The sequence below is a fragment of the Marmota monax genome, unplaced genomic scaffold (genome assembly GCF_021218885.2).
Source record: "Marmota monax isolate L192 unplaced genomic scaffold, Marmota_monax_Labrador192_F-V1.1 WCK01_AAM20220418_F8-fsc00161, whole genome shotgun sequence".
NCBI lineage: Eukaryota > Metazoa > Chordata > Mammalia > Rodentia > Sciuridae > Marmota > Marmota monax.
In genome coordinates, this window is record NW_026693511.1 from 3,050,580 (window position 1) to 3,075,591 (window position 25,012).

At 31.3% G+C, this 25,012-nt stretch overlaps 1 protein-coding gene across 11 annotated transcripts in view; it reads right to left on the reverse strand.

Moving 5' to 3' along the window:
• Positions 1-25,012, reverse strand: part of LOC124102215 (ankyrin repeat domain-containing protein 26) — a 126,456-nt gene that overhangs the window by 64,439 nt on the left and 37,005 nt on the right. For all 11 annotated transcript variants that reach the window (XR_009228102.1, XM_046458430.2, XM_046458428.2 and 8 more), the window contains 6 exons: positions 24,110-24,180; positions 21,395-21,561; positions 18,575-18,748; positions 16,513-16,546; positions 15,882-16,023; positions 7,453-7,666 (listed from right to left, as the gene is read on the reverse strand). Coding sequence is in view for 10 of the 11 variants with exons in the window: in XM_046458430.2 (XP_046314386.1) it covers positions 7,453-7,666; positions 15,882-16,023; positions 16,513-16,546; positions 18,575-18,748; positions 21,395-21,561; positions 24,110-24,180 (802 nt within the window). In the remaining variant the exon portion in view is untranslated. The remainder of the gene's footprint in view (positions 1-7,452; positions 7,667-15,881; positions 16,024-16,512; positions 16,547-18,574; positions 18,749-21,394; positions 21,562-24,109; positions 24,181-25,012) is intronic.

Genomic DNA, 25,012 nt, shown 5'->3' on the forward strand with positions numbered 1-25,012 from the left:
GGAGAGCTCCAGTGCTTGTTGTGCTAGCATTAATTGAAGGTGGAATAAAATATAAAGATGCAGTACAATTCATAAGACAAAAGCAGCATGGAGCTTTTAACAGCAAGCAACATTTGTCCTAAAATGTGTCTGAGCGCCAAAGACTCCAATAGTCAGACACCTGTTGTATTCAATAAAACTTAGGCTATTGCCTTAAAAGTGAAACTTAGGATGGGGCCTAATTTGTTGTCCATATTAGCCAATATGTTGGTGTGGTGAATAAATCTGATGAAGCTTCCATAAGAACTGTTTTATTAGAAAGCAGTTTTACCAGGCCACAAGCTTAACAGGATTTCAGCCTCTATGTTTGAGTTATGATCAACCTATTTGGACACTTAGCAAAAGATTCTTGCTGTTCACAATTTAAAATGTGCTTATCATTGTGCCAGTTGATTTTTCCTGAAATCATGCGGTATTGAGTTAATGTCTTTAAATCTACTTCTATGCCAAATCTTATATAAGAAGTTTAGAAAGATAAGGTGCCAAAATGCCCAGCACAATACTTGTGTATTTTTAGAATCATAAAAACAAAATTCCGGAGTGGTGTGGCTCAAGCAGTAATGCGCTTGCCTGGCATGTGCGGGGCACTGGGTTTGATCCTCAGCACCACATAAAAATAAAATAAAGATGTTGTGTCCACCGAAAACTAAAACTAAAAAACAAACAAACAAACAAACAAAAAAAAAAAAACAAAAAAAACCCCAAAAAAAACCCCAACAAAATTCCAGGAACTAAGCACACCCTAGACTTTATGTGATTTATTCCTTCAGTCATTTAAACACTGTAAGGTTATTTGCCTGTTCACTTTATGTTTATATCTCCCAAATTCATATTGGTATGCATAAGGTTTGCTTTTAATCACTGCATTTTTTTGTTTGTTTAATTTTTATCAAGTCTTATGGCAATTATTTAATATCTTTTTGTATGTCTTAAATTTTGCTTTTATGGAAAACCTCCATTTTGAAAACCTAAGTTGTTCCAGAAACATATGTCTTTAATATCTCCAGACCAAACAACAACAAAAAAAGCCTTACAGTTAATTTAATGTTTACACTTGGAGGTGCAACTTAACAGGAAGGGTCTGAAAAAAAAATGGGAGAGGAGGCTATTAAATATTTTTAGTAAAATGTTGCCTTTGTCTTGTGCAGAATCTGTAGAATATATGCTTTTTAGTAAATATTTTTAAAAAGGTAGAGATACTCTGTTACTGTAGCTAAAACAATTCTTAATCATAAAATTTCTGAAATTCTTGTAAGGAAGGAAGGAAGGAAAGAAGTTTTTCATAATTATCAGAAATTCTGTACCAATTTTTTTGTTTGAAGTGTATTTTTTCTTCCTAACCTTTTGCAAAAATCAATCAATCAATCAATCAATCAATAAATAAAAGTACATTTCTGATAATGAATTGGGCAGACAGTTAATATTTTATATGCCTTTTGAACTGTGTCACTTAATATTTGGATACTTAATAATTTTGTTTTATTAAGTAATTAATAACTTTGTGATATATATTAATGTTAGTTCAACCATATATTTATATTGTCTGGAATGTGTGGTTACAGTTCTGTGGAGAAATAATTTGTCAGTGTTCACCAGCTTGTAAAAACTTGGTGCAAGAGTTTACACATCTAAATAAATAATAAAATGCATGTGTCATAAAAAATAAATAAATAAAACTGAAGCTGAGGTTCTAGCTCAGTAGCAGAATGCTTGCTTATCATATTCAAGGCCTGAATTCAACCCCAGAACCACCATCACAATTAAAAAAAAATTTGCGTTTTTAAAGATTTTTTTCTGTATCAAGAATAATGGCCATTTCATACTCTGTTGAAGGAATTAATGATATAAAGTTTCTTTAGAATTATTAAGAAATATTGATCAAAGACCTTTTCAAAAGTTTTTATATTTTAACCAAATAATTCTCTATTAAACAACAACTACAGAAAATGATTTATATAAAGTGTTCCTTGCAGCATTCATTGCAATGTGGAGAAAAAAAAAAAAAAAAAAAAAGAAAGAAAGCTTGTCCTGGGCTTTTCTTTGTTGGAAGGCTTTTAATTGCTACTTCAATCTAATTGCTCGACATTGGTGTAGAATTTCTATATCTTCAATGTTCAACTTGGGTAGGTCATATGTGTCTAGATATATGCCAATATTTTTGAGATTTTCCAGGTTATTGGAATTTGTGATGATACCTACCTCCTTTATCATCTCTAATTTGTTAATTCATCCCTTTCTTTCTTTTGGCTAGTTTGGGTAAGGTCTTATCAATTGTTTTTATCTTTCCTAAGAACCAATTCTGTTGCATTGATCCTTTGCATTTTTAAAATTCTGAATTTAATTAATTTTGGCTCTAATATTAATTATTTTCTGTCTTCTACTGATTTTGGAATTAGTTTACTTTTCTTTTTCTAGGGCTTTAAAGCCTTAAGGCTGAGTTCTACAAGACCTTTAAAGAAGAATGCCAATCCTCCTCAAATTATTCCACAAATAAAAAGAAAGCGAACACTTCCAAATTCATTATATGAAACAAACTGCATTCAAAAACACACTCCACCTATTCCACTATTCCATCAAATAGGTTTTATCCCAGGGATGCAAGGTTGGGTCCACATACACAAATAAATAAATGTTAAGGACAAGAATCACACAATCATCTCAACAGATGCAGAAAAAGTATTTGACAAAATTTAGCACCCATTCATATTAAAAATATTGGAGAAATTAGGGATAGGAGGAACTTACCTCAACATTATAAAGACTACAATGAACTGAAGGCCAACATCATACTAAATGGAGATAAACTGAAAGCATTTCCTCAAAAATCAGGAACAAGGAATACCCACTTTCACCATTCCTATTAAACAGAGTCCTTGAAACTCTAGCCAGAGAAATCAGGCAAGAGAAGGAAATTAAAGGGATACAAATAGGAAAAACAAGAAGTGAAATTATCTCTGTTTGCAGAGGACATAATCCTATATCTAAAAGATCCAAAATATTCCACTAGAAAATTTCTAGAACTGATAAACAAGTTAATAAAGTAGCAGGATACAAGATTAACTTACACAATTCAATCACTTTCCTATACTTCAATAATGAATCAACTGAGAAAAAAATTAGGAAACCTATTCCAGTTACAATAGCTTCAAAAAAAGAAAAAAAAAAAGAAAAAAAAGGGAATAAATCTAACAAATTAAGTAAAAAATTTCTACAATGAAAAACTATATAAATAGATGAGAAATAAACCTTTGACTACCCATCCAATAACCTACTTTCCTCCCTGGGATCTATAAGTCCTTTCAGATTGCATAAATTAGTTGAGTATATTATTTGTTAATTTCAATAGAATTGTTTTTGTTATCCTTTTATATCAACTAGTTTCAATTCGACAAGCCCCAAATCAGAACTTTACTTAGAAAATGTGTCTACAGGAATAATCTAAATGTCATTTAAAAAAATAAAGAAAAGTATGTAACATTGATGACAGAAACTGAAAAAGTGCTTAGAAGATGAAAAGACTGCCCACGTTCTTGGATAGGCAGAATTAATATTGTCAAAATGGCCATGTTAGCAAATGCTTAAGACAGATTCAATGCAATCCCCATCAATGTACCAATGACATTTGTCATAGAACTAGAAAAATTACTTCTAAAATTCATTTGGAAGAGTAAGAGACCCAGAATAGCCAAAGCAATCTTAAGCAAGAAGAACAATACTGGTGGCATTATGATATCAGATTCAAGTTATGGTACAGAGTCTTAGTAACAAATACAGCATGGCATCTACATAGACATGAAATCAAATGGAATAGAATGGAAGACACAGAGATAAATCCACATAGATATAGTCATCTGATACTCAGACAAAGGTGTAAAAAACAGACTTTGGAGAAAAGAGTCTTTTTAACAAATGGTGCTAGGAAAAATAAATATCCACATGTAGAATGAAAGCAGATCCCTATTTCTCATCTTATACAAAACTCAACTCAACGTAGATCAAGGACCTAGATATTAGATCAGAAACTTTGAACCTGCTAGAATAAAACATAGGCTCAACACTCCAACATAATGACATAGGCATCAACTTCCTTATTAAAAACTCGTAAAGCACAAGAAATAAAACCAAGACTCAATAAGTGGGTTGACGTCAAATTAAAAAGATTCTCCACAAATATCAGGCTAAGCGAAATAAGCCAATTCTAAAAACCCAAAGGCCAAATGTTTTCTCTGATATGCAGATGCTAATCCATAATGGGGTGGGAGCTAGGGAAGAATGGAGGAACTCTGGACTGGGCAGAAAGAAGTGAGGGTTGGGGAGGGGGTTTGGGGGTGGGAAGCATGATGGAATGAGACAGACATTATTACCCTATGTACATGTATGATTGCATGAATGGTGTGACTCTGTATCATGTACAGCCAGAGAAATGAGAAATTATGCTCCATTTGTGTCCAATGAGTTGAAATGAATTCTGCTGTCATGTATAACTAATTAGAAGAAAACAAACAAACAAAACAAAAGCTTCCCCACAGCAATAGAAACAAAAGTTGTGAAGATAAGAGTTTACAGAATGGGATAAAATCTTTGCTAACTGCTTCTCCATCAGGGGATATCCAGACTAAATAAAGAACTCAAACTCCACTCCTGCAAACCAAATACTTCAATTAGTAAATGGGCAAAAGTACTAAACAGACACTTCTCAAAAGAAGAAATAAAATGGCCAACAAATACATGAAAAAAATGTTCAATGTCACTAGAAATCAGGGAAATGCAAATCAAAACTACATTGAGATTTCATCTTACCCCAGTCAGAATGGCAATTATCAGAAACAGAAATAATAAATATTGGTGAGGATGTGGGGAAAATAGTACACTCATATATTATTGGAGGGATTGCAAATTACTCCGGAAAGCAATACAGAGATTTCTCAAGACTAGGGATGAAATCACCATGTGACCCAGCTATCCTAATCTTTGCTATTTATCTTAAAGAATTAAAATTAGCATATTATACTGATATAGGCATATCAAGTTATGGCAGCACAATTCACAACAGCCAAGTTATAGAACTAGCCCAGTAGTGCAACATTAGATGAATGAATAAAGAAAAAGTGGTGTATAGTCATAATGCATTTTTACTAGCCAAAAAGAAGAATGAAATTATGACATTTGACGGTATGTGGATGGAACTTGAGAATATCATGCTAAAGCTTTAATAAGCCAGATTCAGAAAGTCAAGGGTTGAATGTTTTCTCTCATATGCAGAAGCTTGACCAACAAGGGTGAAGGTGGAGGGAGGGAATTCCATGAAAAAAGAAGTGAGATCATTGGAGGAAAGGAAAGGTAGATCTGATGAGGAGTGAAGGGGGATGTAAAAGGAGAGGAATGATGTAATGAAATTGACCAAACCATGCTATGTACCCCCAATATTATGTATAACTTTAATGCACTAATAAAAACACACAAAAAACAGAGATGCTAGAGAGTTTGTTCATTCCTTCTGCCATGTGAAGGTACAGGAAGAGGGTAGCCATCTATGAATTAGGAAGCAGATCTGCATCAGACACCAAATCTGCTAGTATCTTGACTTTGGACTTCCCATCTTTCATAACTTTGGCAAATAAATTTGTCTTATTTATTAGCTACATACTCTATATCTTGTTATAGTAATCTAAACGGGCTATAACATCAAATATAAAATGAATAAAAGAGGAAATAGAAGATATAGAAAAATCAATGAAAATCAAACACTTTGAGGAAATGAATAAAAGTGAGAAGCCTGTATGTAACTTCCATGCTAAAAGTTGATCTCATAGAAATAAAGAATAGAACAGTGGTTACCAGAGTCTGTGTAGGGTTTGGAAGAGGGGAGATAGAGAATCATTAATGTGTATAGGCCACAGTTGGATAGGAGGAATCACTTTGTTCAGAAGTTCAAAGCTTCATGATTAAGATGTTAATTCTCCTGAATCTAATTCCCAGAAGGCCAGTAGGCTCTTTATTTATTTATTTATTTTTTATTTGACAAGTTAATTCTAAAATTCATATGAGTACTAAGATGTAGGTCAGTGGTAGAGTACTTCCCTAGGTTTGAGCCCCAGGAAGGAAAAAAAAATCACATGGAAATGCAAAGAATCTAGAATAGCCAAAATAACTAAAAAAGAACAAAATATGAAGGATAGGAGTGTTGATTTCAAGTAGTATAAATCTATAGCAATGAAAACTGTGATACTGGTATAAAGAAAGCCAATAGATTAATGGAATAAAATGGAAAGTTCGTAAGTAAATAAATATGAATATCCAAATAGCCAAATTACTTTTGACAAAGGCACAATGATGGTACAGTGGAGAAAGGATAGGTTTTTGAATACATGGTGTTGGAAGAAGTGGATACCTCCACAAAACGAACTTGGATCCATACCTCATACCCTATAGAAAATGAACTTGAAGTGGATCATTTGTATGAATATAAGACTTAAAACTAGAAACTAGAAAGTGGTAAGATCTCAAAAAAACCCCCACAAAAAACAAAAAACAATGTAATGTTTAGGATTGTTATAAAACAAACCAAAAAACTCCCAAACCAAACCCAAATTTTATTTGCCAAATAGTGAGGTTTCTATATGGCAGCCTTCTATATTGCCATTAAAACTCTGATAGAGAAGAAGATGCATATAATTGTTAAGATGTATTCATGGTTGATAAGTCATTTATTATTTTCAAGAATTTAATATTCCACAAGACTAAAGAAGTTCTCTTCTTTGCATATCCTGGAAGGTAAGTCAACAATTACAATTTTTTTTATTTAAAATAAGTCAGTCCTACATCTTTTATTTTCAATTGCAAATTTTAAATCTTCACTCCTGAACAATTCTGAAAATAAAATATAGTCAGCTCAGAACCACTAGCAGATAAAAATCTCAAATTAAATAAGCCCAAGTTATTCATTTTTTACTTTGAAATATTGACAAGTATCTTTGTATTTATATTTTACTTTTTGCTTTTAGAACAATTTTATATTTTGTAAGCATACTGATGAAAACATTGAGAGATCAGAAACATGCTATACTGGACAATGATTTAGAAATCATTCTGTGATTTAAAATATCCTTCTTAGATTTAGACAAATGTAAGATAAATTCCACCTGGAGTTCCCTTGAACAACTAAAACCAAAAGAATTCAGAGATTTTCTTTCTCATGGCTTTTCTTCGTAATTGTATATTCACTGAATAGACAGGGACAAAAATACCTTAGTCCTAACTTCATGCAACTATATTGCTGGATATTCAAAGAATATTTTAAACTTTTTATATTAAAATATTAAACAATTATTACAAAAATTCAAATAATGCAAATACATATCTATAGTATATAAGTAGTTCAAATAAATAATTCTTTAAAACAGAATTTCATACCTCAAATTGTGAATTTCTCCTTCCCATTCCACCTTTTCATGTTCTAACTGTGATTTCACTTCTTTTGTGCTTGACAGCTCCTTTTGTAGTTCACGAACCTTATTTTCCATTTTTTTAATTTTTCCTATAAGTAGTTCACAATGACTTTTTTTAAGTTCTATTAATCTTTTATATGAATGAACTGCATCCCAAAGTTTTAATAGGCTAACAGAATCTGTATCAGGGAGAAAACAAGATAGAAGTAAAACATATGAGTACATTTTGTCTAAAATGTACTATGCATTTTCACATTCACATATTAATATATGAACAAAAGTATACTGAGTGCCTACAATGTGGAGCACATTATATTAAACTCTGCAGATAAAACAGACAAAACTTCTACTCTTGTTTAGGTTAAAGTCTTGCAGTAAAGAAGACAAATAGTGACCATTATAAATCCAGAAAGATGCTATAAGAAAATAGAACTCTGTGATCACACAAGGGAATTTGGTCTACACTGGGCCGAGGATGATTTTCTTGTGGAAGAGATGGCTACACTTGAGAAATGAGGGTGAACAGGAAGCAGATAGGAAGAGGGTGAAGAAGAACATTAGCTCTATTTCTAGACAAGATGAATTAAAGGTTTTGCTTCATGTTCCCACCTGAAACAACCAAACACAAAACAGACAAACTATATCAAATAACAATTTCAAGCCAGTGGATTTCCTTCAGGTAAAGAAGACAATAATCTCTGATAGGAAATAAGTAAACCTTCTGAATATTCCTGTTTCCTGCTGTGCAAAAGCTTCTAGATCATTATACTAGAGGAACTAAAGTGAGTCTAACAGATTCCCTGAGTTGGGGTGATAAAGTCTGGTAAGTCTCTAAGGAAGAGAGAGACATCACAGCATAGAATATTGGAGAGGAAGGAGCAGTACAGAGGAAGAACCCTGGAGATCTGTAGGGGGTCATCCTTGAGTATTTGAGTAATGAACACCACATGTGTGCCAGGAAACTACCTGGGACCAAATGACAGAACATCTGGAAAGATTAGAGGAAACTATGCCAGGAAGAGTGTCATTCCCATCAGGCAGGTTATAAAAACTGGTAATTCTCGGGGCAATGGGTAATCAGAAAGATCTTGCCTGAGCAGTGAGGAATTAACTCTAAGTACTGTTCTGATATACCTAACAAATCATAAAAATAAAAAGACCAGGAAGGATCAAGTGATACGTAAGTAACCTAACTGAATCCCAAACTAAAATTCAAAAAGAGCCAGCATGAAAGATTTAATAAAACAGAAGAAAACCAAACAATCAAATTGCACTTTAGGGAGATGCAAGCTGAGAAAAATCAAACATTATGACAGACTAATCTAAACGGTGTGAGTTCACTTATGTGTGGATTTTTTTTTTAAGATTTGTAATAATACAAAAAAATTGCAGATGAACACATAGCCTAGAAATACTGAAAAAAAATAAGGAAAAGACATGACAGAATGCATAAAATCTAGGGAATAGTCTATTTTATCATTTGTTACCATAAAATAAAAACCTATTATAGAAAGTTAAAATTTATGAAAACTTAAGCATACAAATACAGACTGTATATGATACCATTTGGTATCAAGAGAAATGTAAACAGAATTAAAGATGTATTACATAACTGCACTATTGATATAATTTCATAGGCACTTCTTGTTGCTATTGTGAATTCCAGTGTAATAAGTATCCACTTAAAAGGCCATTCAATCTTAATCATATTCACAAAAGCAGTTAATTTTTCCAGTGAATTGCCTGTACTAGTAAAAAGTGACCTCTTGCATTTCTTGTTTATTTTTCACCATTCATAATACTTTTAACATAGAAAATATACATGGACTGTTTATGCTATCAGTAAAACTTCCAGTCAACAGCAATCTGTTAGTAGTTAAGGTTTTGTAGAGTCAAAATATGCACATAGATTTTTCACTATATCCAGTAATTATGTTACATTATAATGCTCTAAAATCTTCGATTAAAAGGTAGATAGTCAAACTGGATTAAAAACTAAGATCAAACTATATGTACCTATAAGAAACATACTTAAAGACACAAATTTGTTAAAAAGATGGAAAAAATATATACACTAATACTTGATAAAAGAAGGCTTAGCAGAAATGGCTATATTAATTCCAAAGTAGAGTTCATAGCAAAATCTACTCCCAGCAATAATGAAGGTCACTTCATAATGATAAAGGATTTAATTAATCAAGAAGACGCATAATTCTGAATGTTTATGCACTCAATGACATCTTTAAAGTATATGAGGCAAAAATTGATAGAACTGAAAAAGAAAAAAAGATAAAGTTCACAAGTATCTTCTGAGATGTCAAAATTCCTTACTCAATAAGTAAGAATAAGTGGGCAGAAAAATCAGCAAAAATGTAGTAGAGGGGCTGAGGCTGTGGCTCAGTGTTAGATCACTTGCCTAAGCATGTGTGAGGCACTCACTGGGTTCAATTCTCAGCAACGCATATAAATAAACAACAACTAAAAAAATAAAAATAAAAAAAGAATGCAGTAGACTTGAACGCATAATTCTTCTTACAATAAATCTTATAAAATGATTAAATCAAAATGACTTAAGCCATCCAAAGTGTGTTCCCTGATTACAAAGCAATCACAGTAGAAATCAATAATGAAAATATCTCTGAAAATTAATATTTAAAAAGTTAACACAATTTAAATAATACTGTTTAAAGAGGTAATGAAAACAGAAACTAGAAAGTATTTTGAAGTAAATGAAAATAAAAATACAAGATGGCAGAATTTGTGGAATGTAACTATTGCTGTACTTAAATGAAAATTTTTAGCACTGAATGTTTCTATTTGAAGCATCTCAAATCAATGGTCTTTGACTTCCACCTAAAACTAGAAAGGAGCAAATTAAACTCAAAGTAAGCAGAAGAAAGGATATAATAAACATGAAAACATATAATAAACATTTGCTATAGTCTGTTTTTATCTCCTCAAAATTCATATCCTGAAATATAATCCTAGATGTGATGGATTAAGAAATAGGGCCTGTTGAAGAGAGGGGGCACAGAACTCAAAAAACTGATTAGTCCTCTTAAAAACAGAGACACACTGGAGACTATCATGCAGAGTGAAATCAGTCAATCCCCCAAACCTAAAGGCCTAATGTTCTCTCTGATATGTAGATGCTGAATCACAATGGTGGGGGTTAGTGGATGTTCATTTGATTGGACAGGGGTGAATGGGGGGATGGGAGGGAGGATGGGAATGTAAAAGACAGTAGAATGAATCTGAAATAACTTTCCTATGTTCATATAAATACATGACCAGTATAACTCCACATCATGTACAACCACATGAATGGGAAGTTAAACTTCATGTATATATGATGTGTCAAAATACATCCTACTGTCATGTATAACTAAAAAGAACAAATAAAAAAAATCCACAAAAAAGCAGAGGTGCTAGAGAGTTTGTTCATTCCTTCTGCCACGTGAAGGTACAGGAAAAGGGTAGCCATGTATGAATTAGGAAGCAGATCCACATCAGACACCAAATCTGCTAGTATCTTGACTTTAGACTTTCATCTTTCATAACTTTGGCAAATAAATTTATCTTATTTATTAGCTACATACTCTATATCTTGTTATAGCAATCTAAATGGGCTATAAAATCAAAGATAAAAAGAATAAAAGAGGAAATAGAAGATATAGAAAAATCAATGAAAATTTAAATACTTTGAGGAAATGAATAAAAGTGAGAAGCCTGTATGTAACTTCCATGCTAAAAGTTGATCTCATAGAAGTAGAGAATAGAACAATGGTTACCAGAGTCTGTGTAGGGTTTGGAAGAGGGGAGATAGAGAATCATTAATGTGTATAGGCCACAGTTGGATAGGAGGAATCACTTTGTTCAGAAGTTCAAAGATTCATGATTAAGATGTTAATTCTCCTGAATCTAATTCCCAGAAGGCCAGTAGGCTCTTTATTTATTTATTTTTTATTTGACAAGTTAATTCTAAAATTCATATGAGTACTAAGATGTAGGTCAGTGGTAGAGCACTTCCCTAGCATGTACAAGGCCCTGGGTTTGAGCCCCAGGAAGGAAAAGAAAAATCACATGGAAATGCAAAGAATCTAGAATAGCCAAAATAACTAAAAAAGAACAAAATATGAAGGATAGGAGTGTTGATTTCAAGTAGTATAAATCTATAGCAATGAAAACTGTGATACTGGTATAAAGAGAGCCAAATAGATTAATGGAATAAAATGGAAAGTACGTAAGTAAATAAATATGAATATCCAAATAGCCAAATTACTTTTGACAAAGGCACAATGATGGTACAGTGGAGAAAGGATAGGTTTTTGAATACATGGTGTTGGAAGAAGTGGATACCTCCACAAAACGAACTTGGATCCATACCTCATACCCTATAGAAAATGAACTTGAAGTGGATCATTTGTATAAACATAAGACCTAAAGCTAGAAAAATTCTAGACAAAAGCATAAAAGAAAAGTTTTATGACCTTGTGCTAGACAAAGATGTCTTAGACATGACACAAAAATAAAAATCCATATATAAATTGATTTCATGAAAATATAAAACTTCTGCTCTTGAAAAGATATCATTAAGAGGACAAAAAGCCTAGAATTAAAGACAAAAATCACATGATTATCTCAATAGAAGCAGAAGAAGCATCTGACAAAATTCAGCATCCATTCTTCTTCAAAACACTAGAAAACCAGGGATAGTACGAACATACCTCAATATTGTAAAAGCTATATATGCTAAACCCAAGGCCAACATTATTCTAAATAGAGAAAAACTGAAAGCATTCCCTCTAAAAACTGGAATAAAGCAGGGATACTCTTTCACCACTTCTATTTAAGGTAGTCCTGGAAAATCTAGCCAGAGCAAATTAGACCAAAGAAAGAAATTAAAAGGATACAAGTAGCAAAAGAAGAACTCAAACTAGCGCTATTTGTTGATGACATAATTTGATATTTAGAAGATGCAAAAACCTCTACCAGAAAACTTTTAGAACTCATAAATAAATCCATCAAAGTAGCAGGATGTAAACTTAACACCATAAATCTATGGTGTTCTTATATATCAGTGATGAATCAACTGAAAAAGAAATTATGAAAACTATTTCATTCACAATAGCCTCAAAAAATAAAATATTTGGAAATCAATCTAAAAAAAGAGTTTTTAAAGACCTTTACAATGAAAAACTACAGAACACTAAAGAAAGAAATTGAAGAAGACTTTAGAATATGGAAAGATCTCCCATGTTCTTGGATAGGCACAATTAATATTGTCAAAATGGCCAAACTATCAAATGTGCTATACAAATTTAATGCAATTCCTATTTAAATTCCAATGATGTTCTTAATAGAAATAGAAAAAGCAGTCATGAAATTCACTTGTAAAAATAGGAGGCCCAGAATAGCCAAAGCAATCTTTAGTGAGAAGAGTGAAGCAGGAGGCATCACAATACTGGATTGTAAATTATATTTCAGAGTTATAGTAACAAAAATGACATGGTATTGGCACCAAAATAGACATGAATACCAATGGAACGGAATAGAAAACACAGAGACAAACCCACTTAACTATAGTTATCTCATACTCCATGAACGTACATTGGAGAAAAGATAGCCTCTTTAACAAATGGTGCTCAGAAAACTGGAAATCCATATAGCAAAATGAAATTAGACCCCTATCTTTCACCCTGCATAAAAACTCAATTCAAAGTGGATCAATGATCTAGGTATTAAACCAGAGACCCTGAGCCTACTAGAAAAAAACGTAGGTCCAAATCTCTATCATGTCAACTTAGAAACTGAATTCCCCAACAATACTCCTAAGCGCAAGAAGTAAGATCAAGAATCAATAAATGCGACGGGTGCAAACTAGTAAGCTTATTCACAGTAAAGGGAACAATCCATAATGTGATAGAGCCTACAGAATAGGAAAAAAATCTTCCCTGCATGTGCCTCAGATAGAGCATTAATGTCCATCAGATAAAACTTTTTTTTAATAGATGGACACAATACCTTTATTTTATTAATTATATCTATGTGGTGCTGAGGATTGAATCTAGTGCCTCACACGTGCTAGGCAAGAGCTCTTCCACTGAGCCACAACCTCAGCCCAAGAACTCAAATAACTTAGCACCAAAAAAACCCAATCAATAACTGGGCAAATTGAGCAGACACTTCACAGAAGAATTATAATTGATCAACAAATATATGAAAAAAATGTTCAACATCTCTAGTAATTAGAGAAATGCAAGTTAAACTACACTGAGCTTTCATCTCATCAAGTCAGAATGGCAGTTATCAAGAATACAAGTAGCAATAAATGTTGGTGAGGATGTGGGGAAAAGGTACACTCATATATTGCTGATGGGACTATAAACTGGTGCCACTATTGAAAGAAATATGGAGATTCCTTAGAAAACTTGGCATGGAACTACCATTTCACCCAGTTATCCCACTTCTCAGCATATACCCAAAGGATTTAAAATCAGCATACTATAGTGTTGTGACCACATTAATGTTTATAGCAGCTCAATTGGCAATAGCTAAGTTATGGAACCAATCTAGGTGCCCTTCAACAGAAGAATGGATAAAGAAGATGTGATATATATACACAATGGAATACTACTCAGAATGACTTTATAACTATCGCTGGTAATTGGATGAAACTGGAGACTACCATGCTAAGTGAAATAAGCCAATCCCCAGAAAACCAAAGGCTGAATGTTCCCTCTGACACTCTGACATGTGCATGCTAACTCACCATAAGCGGGGGGGGGGGGGGGGGGGGGAACAGAAGTTCAGTGGATTACATAAAGGGTTATGAAGGTTAGGGAGGAAGGATGGGAAAAGACAAGACAGTAGAATGAATTGGACATAACTTTCCTATTTTCATATATGATGCATGACCAGTGTAACACCACATTATGTACAACCACAAAAATGGGAAGTTATACTCCACATATAATATGTCAAAGTACATTCTATTGTCATGTATAACTAAAAAGAAAAAATAAAAAATTTAAAAAACCTGTATGATTTCTTTAAAATACTATCCTGAAGATAAGAAATATTATTTTACACTTGTTATGATTTTCTCTTCTATATAACACCACATCATTAAAAGAAAAAAGAGGATTAAAAAGTCAAGCTTCAAATTGAGGAAAAATTCTTTCAAAAAATATAGTCGATAAAGGAATCATATTCAGAATATATAACCAACACTTAAAAACTCAACAAGTAATAAACAACATAAGTTTTAAAATGACATTTATTTGAAAAGACAGTTCACCAAAAAAAGATACACAAATGGAAAAAAAAGCCCATGGAAAGATATTCAACATTATTGATCATGAGTATAATGTACAATAAACCAATAATGTATGGATAATAGACACCCATTAGAATGGCTAAAATTAACAAAACAAAACTGACAATACTGTGTGTTTGTGAAGATAGGGAAGAACTGAAACTCTCATATACTGTTGTTGAGAATGCAATGGTACAAATACTTTGAGAAAAATTTGGCAGTTTCTTAGTAAGAAAATATAAAGGGGCATTAGGAGATGTTCATGGGTGATTAATTTAACTCTCTTGATTACATGAGTTATTGTATATGTTTAATACATATGTCATAATGCATCAAATTCTACACTTCACATATGTGCAGTTTATCATATATTAATAACACTTCACTCAAGCCATTAAAACCCAAAAGTTCTATTGCAAGAACAAACATCTAAAATAGTGGTTATGACACATAAAGAAACAGAATAAAGCTGGAGGACTGAGATCTTTATCTTTATAACAATGAGAAGTGATGAGTGGGTTTTAAGGAAGGAGTTAAAATGATAAGATCTGAATTTTTAAAAATAGGTAAATATAGTTTCAAAGCAGACCACCATGGTTTCAGGAGGTGGGGTGAGCAAACAGTTGCTAAGATTATTGCAGCAGTACAGATACAAACAAAAGTTTTTTGACCTGTCTATGCTCAAGACACAGAAGCAAAACAAAGTTAACAAAAAAGACTGCAGTACTATTCATGCTAAGAAAAGTACAGTGGGAATTACTGTAGCTCTTTGACTCACAGTGTGTATAAAAGTTCTCATTTTTAAAAAAATATATTTTCAGTTGTAGGTGGACACAATAGCTTTATTTTATTTATTTATATGTGGTGCCGAGGATCAAACCCAGGGTCTCACATGTGCTAGGTGAGCACTCTATTACTGAGCCACAACCCCAGCCCCTCATTCTATTTTAATATAAAGCATATTTCTGATATGAACAGCACTGTAACACATCAATGTTTATGGTGCAATGCTAAGCAACGTGTGTATATATTAATATAATATACAAAAAGGCCCTATATTTATGCAATGATCCTACCTTTATACTCCATTCTAAGTTGTTCAATTAGCAGCAACATATTCTCATAACTAGGGTAAAGCAATTCATAATCCTCTGAGGCTGTTTCAGACGATTGAGTTAAGTCATCAAGGTCATCCATAGCATTTATTTTTTGGGGGGCCTATAAAATAAATATTAGTATTTCAAAATGTCCCCTCTGAATATTTAGACCATATACTAAATTTACAGAAGTGACAATTACTCCTAAGTTTTTCTTTTATTTTTTGGTACTGGGGACTGAACCACCCAGTGGTGCTTTACCACTGAACTACATACTCAGACCTTTTACTTTTTTATTTTGAGCTTAGGGTTTAAGTTGCTTAGGCTCGCCTTGAAGCTGGGTCCTTTTGCCTTGTCCTCCTGAATCACTGGGATTACAGGAGTGTGCCACCCTGCATAACTATCCATGTTATAATATGAGCAGAAGCACAGGTGCTTCTTAAAAGAACTGACTTTTGTCAAAAGGATACCTTTATCAATAGCCACTATTTCTTAATCACTTTTTCAAAGGAAATATGTATATATAACAAAAGATTCTCTATTCTTTCACTTTACTTTTTATAATGTATCTGTAAATTTATATTTTTATAATGATTAGCTTTTACAATACCTTTTCCTTTTCAATAGATGCTTTCTTTATGGGCCTAAAATAAAAGCATAAAATCTTTATAGGCAAATATTAAATATGTAAAATACAAAGACTATCTGAACTGTTATCATTTTATAACATATTTGCATTTTAATTTTATTTTTTCCATTCACAAAACTAACAGGTTATTTAAAATATAATAATTTTCTATAAGGGGATTCAACTATAAACAAAGAGTAACAGAAAGGGACAACAAATGATACTATAATAATATCATAACAAAGAATTAAATTTAGGTCAAACTTTGATCAAAGCAAAAGGAAAAAACATAAAGTTACTTTATAGAAAGAAATACATAAGGTTTTTTTGTTACTGTCATTTTTAATAAAAGCGAACTTTTATGGGCACTAAGACATATTTAGAAAATATCGCTAAGTCCTTATGTAAGAAATCCTTTTAAAATCATGATAGAAGTTAATTTTTTCAGGACCTACTATGGAATTGGTAAGCATTATTTTAAGCACTATAAATGTGTTTTAAGCTCATTTTAATGCTCATAATAATTCTGAGAGGTAGGCACACATTAGGTATCTTATAAAGGAAGAAACTAGGCAAAGAAAGGTCAAGAAACTTGCCTGAGACCATATAGCTAATCAATGGCAAACCCAGAATTCAAACCCAGGAATTCTGGCTCTATAACATGTGTTTCACATGTGTTTTGAAACAAACATTTATCTTCAAGTGCTTTTAAGTGATACAATAGCAGATTAATCTGCATAATCATTTCACTTCTGGCTATAATTATAAACAGTAATTTCTTTCTTTTTCCTTTTTCTTTTGGTACCAGGGATTGAATCTAGAGGCGCCAATCTCTAGGACACATCCCTATCTCATTTTCATTTTTGCTTTTTTTTTTTTTTTGAGACAGGGTCTTGATAAGTTTAGCGTCTTGCCAACTGCTGAGGGTGGCTTTGAACTTGCAATCCTCCTGCCTCAGCTTCCTGAGCCACTGGGATGACAGGTATGCACCACCGCACCTGGCTAATAATAATGATTTCTGAATCTTGCAAATATCTTTTTCAAAATAGAAATATTTTAAACCTAGGCAATTTTGAAAATCTACATTCAATAAACCAATGACTGATTTTTTCCTAAGGAAATTAATGATTCATCATTCATCTTTCAACATAAACTTATCAAACATGTCAGTGACACTGCTGGTATATGGAAACAGACTTTTTATACTTTAAAACTTTATATTTCAAAAGTAATAATCCATGCTAGGTTGTTAGTATTTTACTTTCCTATGTACATAAGCTAAATCCTCCCCATTTCCCCAGAATTTAAACAATTATTAAACTGACACACCTGATATTTTAGACTAACATACAAAATAATAGCTATTTATGATGACAACTATCCAAAGCACAAGGTATGATTACCTTCTATTTAGTGCAACTTAAATGTTTGTATATTTTTTTTATTACATAATTTAAAAAAATCTATGTGTGGCAATTAACTTTTGGGTCATTATTTCCATGCTCCATTATATTAGGAATACCACTTCTGAACCAATTCATGATGAACAACAATCTCTTATCATAAAAAAAATACACACACACATGAATAGAAGTTCTAAGAACAATTAATTTACTATAAATGCTCAAAAATAATATGTGAAGCTTTCTAATACTTCAACATGCAAACATAATTGAATAAATATGTCCTTTTCTGCTGAATCATTTCCAAAAGCATGCAAGCATCCACTAAAAACTTCTATTTTAAACAAAAAGAACTCTCTTTAATTCCATATTCTTCTTAGTTATTACTGACTTTTCTATTGTCTTTCCAATTAAGAATTCTTTAAGTTATTGTCCATACTTATCTATTGCAGTCAGGTTTCCATAGTGACCATTTATTGAAATTGCTCCTTGTCAGTCACTTGTCCTTATTTTAATCAACTTGTTAGCAGTGTGATATCACTGAGCATTCTCTTTCTGCAGACCATGCTATACTGTTTTATTTCCAGAAAAGTAATCACTGTTAACATTCTTTCACAAGGAAATAAATTTATAGATTTTACCTTTCTTCATCCTGATCTATTTCACTTAAGTGGCAACCATCCTTTACTTGTATTAGACCACCAGTTAATGAATCAGCCATCTCAAATGCTGGTGTAGTCACAGATTCTTTGGAGGTATGTTTTTCATTTTCATTTTTCTTTACTTCTTTTTTTCTTTTTTTTAAGGCAGGATCACTAATTTAAAAATCCATTAAAAAGCCTGTGTTTAGTAATAATTCTACTGATAAACAATAAAAAATTCCAAATCTTCCTCATTTAAATTCATTTATTAATTCAGAAAGTTATGAAGCACCAGTGAATAAAATAAAATGTATATTCCCTGCTTCAAACAACAAATAAATATACAATTATAATACAAAGTGTTACATAATAGTGGACATATGAAAAGTTATTTCTACATACAAGGAAGTTGAATAATATCTTGAAAGCCAAGTGAAGAAAGTGTTTTAGAGGAGTTTTTCATTGGGTCAAATATTGCTGACAGGTTAAGTAAAATAAGGTGGAAGAAATGATGTCAAGAGTTATTAAAGTGAAAATCAGTGGTGACCTTGGGGAATATAATTGTGGAGGAGTGGCAGGAATAAAACTTACTGAGTTCAACAAGGAATGGAGCGCTGAGGTTGTAGCTTAGTGGTAAAGCATTTGACTAGCACAAGACCATAGGTTCCATCTTTAACAACACACATACACAAGCACACACTAAAAAAAACTGTTTATAGAAATGCAATAAGCTAGATTTGCTAATCCTTGTGCTAAAACCCAAGTGTTAATGCAGTAAATCTTTAAATATACCATGTATGCATGTAATTATCTTTTTTATTTTATTTTAATTTAGTTCATTTGTTTATTTATTGGTACTGGGAACTTAACCCAGGGGTGCCTTACCACTTGGCTACCTCCTCAGTATTTTTACTTTTTATTTTGAGGCAGATACTTAGGGCTTCACTAAGTTGCTGAGGCTGTTCTCAAATTTGAAATCTTCATGCTAGCATCCTGACTGGCTGGAATTACAGGCATGTTCACCTAAGTCCAACTCATTATCCTTTCTAAAGATGATATATTTCAATATGTACCACACCATATATTTCAAGTAACTTTATATACAATTTATAAAAATTCAGTTTATAAAATGATTTTTTGAATTTTCCTGCTTATATTCTTGTTATAGAATTCAATAATTTAAAATGAAACACTATTTTCTATATTTGAATAGTATAAAATACCTAGAATTAGAAAATTTCTTATGAAGCAAGAAATACTGTCCATAAAACTTTGGTCTATTGATAAAAATGAGCAAAGTGATTATCAGATATAACTAAGACATTTTCAGGGATATTTTAGCTTAGTTTAAGAATTTATTATTTAATTCCTTGGTCTAATAGTTTTTTAGTACCATATATATGTAACTTAAAACACTTTAAAGTGTTAAAATATACTATTAATCATTATATAAGGATTGAAAAATTTAGGTCATTCCCAATGCCACCTAGCTGTGAAACCCTTGAAAAAAGAGTCCATACTTACTGACTTAGATGTTTTGTAGTCATTCTTTTTTTTTTTTTGCTAAGCTACACCCCAGCCCCTGTCAATAAAGTTTTATTGGAATTTAATCTCACTTACTCATTTAATGTCTATGATAGATTCTGGATTACAACAGAGAACTTCGGGTCCACAAGACTAAAATATTTACCATCTGGTTCTTTATGGAAAATAAGTACGCCAATTCCTGATTTAGTATAGCAAAAATTCTTTGATGAAAATTTTAATAGGTTTTATCTAATATACTGAAGTACTGATGGAACAAGGATGCCCTTAGCAATTTTCAGATTAATTTGAGAGTCAAATATTTAAGCACTAGACATTGTGAACAAAACCCCAAAATCTAATGATTATTTTTTTGGTAATAAGGTAGAATGTGAATATAGCATGTAGCTTCCTTCTGCAATTTAACAGATTATACAAGTGTTAGAACAAAATTTGACTAGAATTTGTCATCAAATTGCTTTAAATACATTTTAATTGTGCACACTATAGATATAACCTCATTTTTAACCATTTTATACTCAAAATTTTTTTCCATAAAATTATAAACTATTTCCTCATTGATGAGTACTTAACTATCTCAAACTTTGATGTGACAATGCTATAATAAATCTTTAACATTTACATACATGTATTTGACACATTTATATAAATATTCTTTATATGCTATGGTCTTTGTTTACATTATATATAATATGTATAATAGTAATGCAATACCTAGCATGTTTATCATAATGTATTTATATATGTGTGTGTGTGTATGTGTATGTGTGTGTGTGTGTGTGTGTGTATATATATATATATATATATATATATATATATATATATATAAAAAAAAAAATTATGTGTCTAACAAATGTGTGAAAGCATGTAATTACAGCTGGTTTTCCTGTCCCAGAGGGATCCAGTTAACAGAAATGAAGCTGTTAGGTTAAAATAATGATATATTTGAAAGTTTGATACATTATACTTAACTAAATTACCCTTCAAAAAGCATTTCAACGTTTCAAAAAGTATTTACCAATTTCCTTTAGAAATAGAGCATGATAGAATGCCTTTGTCCTCACATTACTCAACTCTAGTTATTATTTTTTAAGAAAATTTTTATTAGTTTAATTGGATGATAGTTATCTTATATTTATTTTCATCTTTCTGATATCCAGAATGAATATCCCTAACATAGCATAAAATTTGTCAACCACAAATATTAGCCCAAATTAGAATTAGTTTTACAGGACAGCAACTGTTATCTCCTGTTAAACAGTGCCATAGTCTTACCCTTCATGTTTTTTATTCTCCTCAATAGGAAATTTCTGGTTATCAGTTTTTTCATTCTTTCTTTGTTGAATTAGTCCATCATCATTATCTGTGGCAGCAAAACCATCAGATAGGGTTTCTGATACTTCCATTTCATTACCTTTGTGCTCCTTCCTTTTTTCTTCCACCTGTAATAAAAAGTTCTATAATAAGGGTGCCTGTTACTTTTCAATTAAAAAAAATTGTTTTCAATGATTTTATCAATTGACCCAAGTTTGTCATGATTTCAGTCAATAAAAAAATTTTGTGCTTACTTTGATTTTTATCATCACAGGTCATTGAAATTTTAAAAAATTCTGCTTCAATTCTATTTGAGAACAGAATTTTCCAAAAATTTCACAAAGGGTCATTCTTAATTTTATGTCTTGTATTTTTATCAACACTTTTTTATCTAACCTAGTTTGTATTCCTTGTATGATTGGCAGAAATAAAAAGGAAAACATACAAAATATGCCTGCCCTCTTCTGTGCTTACTACATGGATTTCACATTAAACAGCTGGATTTAGAAAATTTCATGTGAGGCTTCAACACCAGATGGAGTAAAGGGAAACTGCTGAGTTGCCACTACGGAATTCTGGAAAATGAGATCCTTCCAAATTTCATATTCCATAATCATAAAATTTTATAAATGAAGGTTTTAGCCTCATTATCTACTTTTAACAAAAGGTTTTTCTCCCTGCAAGGCGTCTAAGTGGTATTACACAGGATTTTATGGAACCTGAAGAAACGTTACAATTCCATAATGTCAGAAAAAATAAGTTACTGGATAAGATCATCAAATTAATCATATAGAAGTGACTTTGCCAAAGTAATTAAATGTCTTTGTGAGGGATGGAGAACCTCATTTAATTTTTCTTTTAAACATATCTCCATATTTTTGTTCATCTCATATTTCCACCTTTCTACCCTGGAGTCAAAAACCAAATTTTTGGCTGAAGGTTTCTGCTACTTATGTGATTTCATTCATGCCAAAATTTAACAAACTTTATAAAACAACATATGTAAAGGGCTGATTAAATAAAAACATTTGAGAGTGGTGATAAAAATATAAGGACCTTTATATATTTTTAAAAAATATTTAAAGTGCTCATGTTGGAATTATAAACTGGAACAGTATGAGTAAAATAAATATAACTGTGCACACGAAAACAAAACAAACATATAAGTTTGCTGGAAATATTTATTGCAACTCTCAATCTACAACCTTTCTCACTCATTTCTTTATTTATCATTATGTTTACATAGGGAAACAACAACTCAAACTTACTACATTTTTTGTAACTTCTATGCTCATCTTGGTTTAGAAAGTCTTATTATAGTATAGAGCTAAATTAGTTTCTTAGTTCATATGTTACTTGGAAAACTGAATGACTAAAGATAATTAAAGAATAAAGATTATGAGAATATTTTCCTGAACTCTTGTATTTTAGATGGGAGAAATAATTTATTCCTAAACATAATTTCATATTTATATAACTTCATTTTATAAATGAGCTTTTAATAAGCAGAAAAATCAGAATATAGCTCATAAAGAGAAAAACCAAGAGTACATGCTTTTGAAATAACTTTATCCTTAAGTAATCAAAGGGCATGGGCAAAGAAAAGTTAGAAAATAATTAAAATTTAATTGTTGAAGTTCTTAGTGTATATTCAGCTACTCCCAAATCACTGGACTGTAACTAAGAAGTGAAAAGTAATTCATGTTAAACATTTAGGAGAAAAACATGAATGAACAAACTTAACTTTGTCACTATTTGTTTGAACTAAACAATTTATTATGCTTTAAATTTATCAAAATGAACTGATGATTTTTAATATTACAAAGTCTTCATTACATAAAAAGATTTTACTTCATTATACTTTAAATAGGGAGGGCTTATTGTACATTTAAATCCTTTTACCAGTAACTGGAAAGCCAATATGAATAAATACCAAATAGAAAAAAAATCCTAAATTTTAACTCAAGTGATATATTATGATAGTTTTATGCAATTATATGGATTGCGTTAAATCTCATTCTATCATATTCTAAAGTCCACTGAAGATAATGGATAAAAATATTTTTATAATATCTACTAACTTCCCACATTGAAATAAAATAAGTTAAAATGTTACTGTTTGTACTCTAAGACCAAAAGTTCCATTCTAGAAGAAATGATTCACTTAACAGGCAGTTGGGTTGATTTTATGACCCTGTTTTCTCTCTTATCACAGACACTGAAATAATAGAGATCAGAAGGCAAAATGAAATTTTTAAGTATGGTATTGGCATATATAAAACTACAAGTTTTGAGCCACTGAGAATAATCATCCCTTAACATGAATACAATTCAGTGGTCATCACTGAATTGTTATATTGTTCATAACTTCAGCTCTCTCATTTAAAAACTCAAATTTGATCTTACCTTTTTTATTATGTAAAGGTGATTTTACAAATGGAAGCTCAAACAATCTTCAGAAAAATTTTGCCTAAATTCTATGAGTAAAGTTTAGTTATAAATTATTACAGATTATAAGAATATTTTGTTTATAACTAGTTGTAATGCTTTTAAAATTAAATATTAAGTTATGATCTACTGACTTTAAAAGGCTAGTCTGAAAAATAATTTTATTTAGCCTATGCTACCTTATTAAAGCAAAATAATATTAAACTAGAAATTTAAATTTTTACATACCTGTGACTGGTTATTTTCACTGCCATCAAGCCTTTTTTGCTCTTCTTCTGATGTTACTTCTAAGTTTGGTTCTGTTTACAAATGTTAACATCAACTACTTAGAAAAATGATAAAAAAGTAACAATCTTTATAAAAATAGAAAGTAATAAAAAGTTAAAATAAGTTTTTATTTCCCTACATACAAATTTAAATTATACTTAATCTTTAAGTGAATATTTACTTCTTTTGGAAAAAACTGTAGTAATCTAAAACTTCAACAAATTGGAGACACTAGATTTTACCACATTCAAAGCATACAAACAACTCAAAAGATTCATCCACAGATTCATTCACTCAAAGTAAGTGAATAAATCCCCAGAATTAAAACTTTTAATCCTATAGTAGTACATAAATTTGCATAACATATTATTCTCTACCCAATAATAGTAACTTTTAAACAACCTGCTGAACATTTTCTTCATCATTATGGCTTCCAACAGTACTGTTACTTTTCATCTTTATCAGTAAACACTTTGTTCCTTATTTCTAAAATGTTTTCATTCACTGTTCTGACAAATTTCTTCTTTTATGACTCAGTGTGCTAGGTGAAGTCTTCCTTAATTGTGGTTATTATTCCCTACATGAACAGCTATTAACTTTCCTAAGGGCTACTGTAATACTTTTATCAATTTTTTATTGTATATTTACTACTTGTATTGTAAATTATTTCTTTCCATATCTATCCCTTTTGCTCCTAGGCTGTAAAAATAAAACAAACAAACAAACAAACAAAAAACATGTTGTGTCTGAGTAGGCAATCTTTAAATTTTTCCTACTTAGCCTAAAAGTTCTAAATATGCTGGGCCCCACACTTAAGTTTATGCTAAATACTAGGCTAAACAAAGTTATTCCTTCTCCTAATTC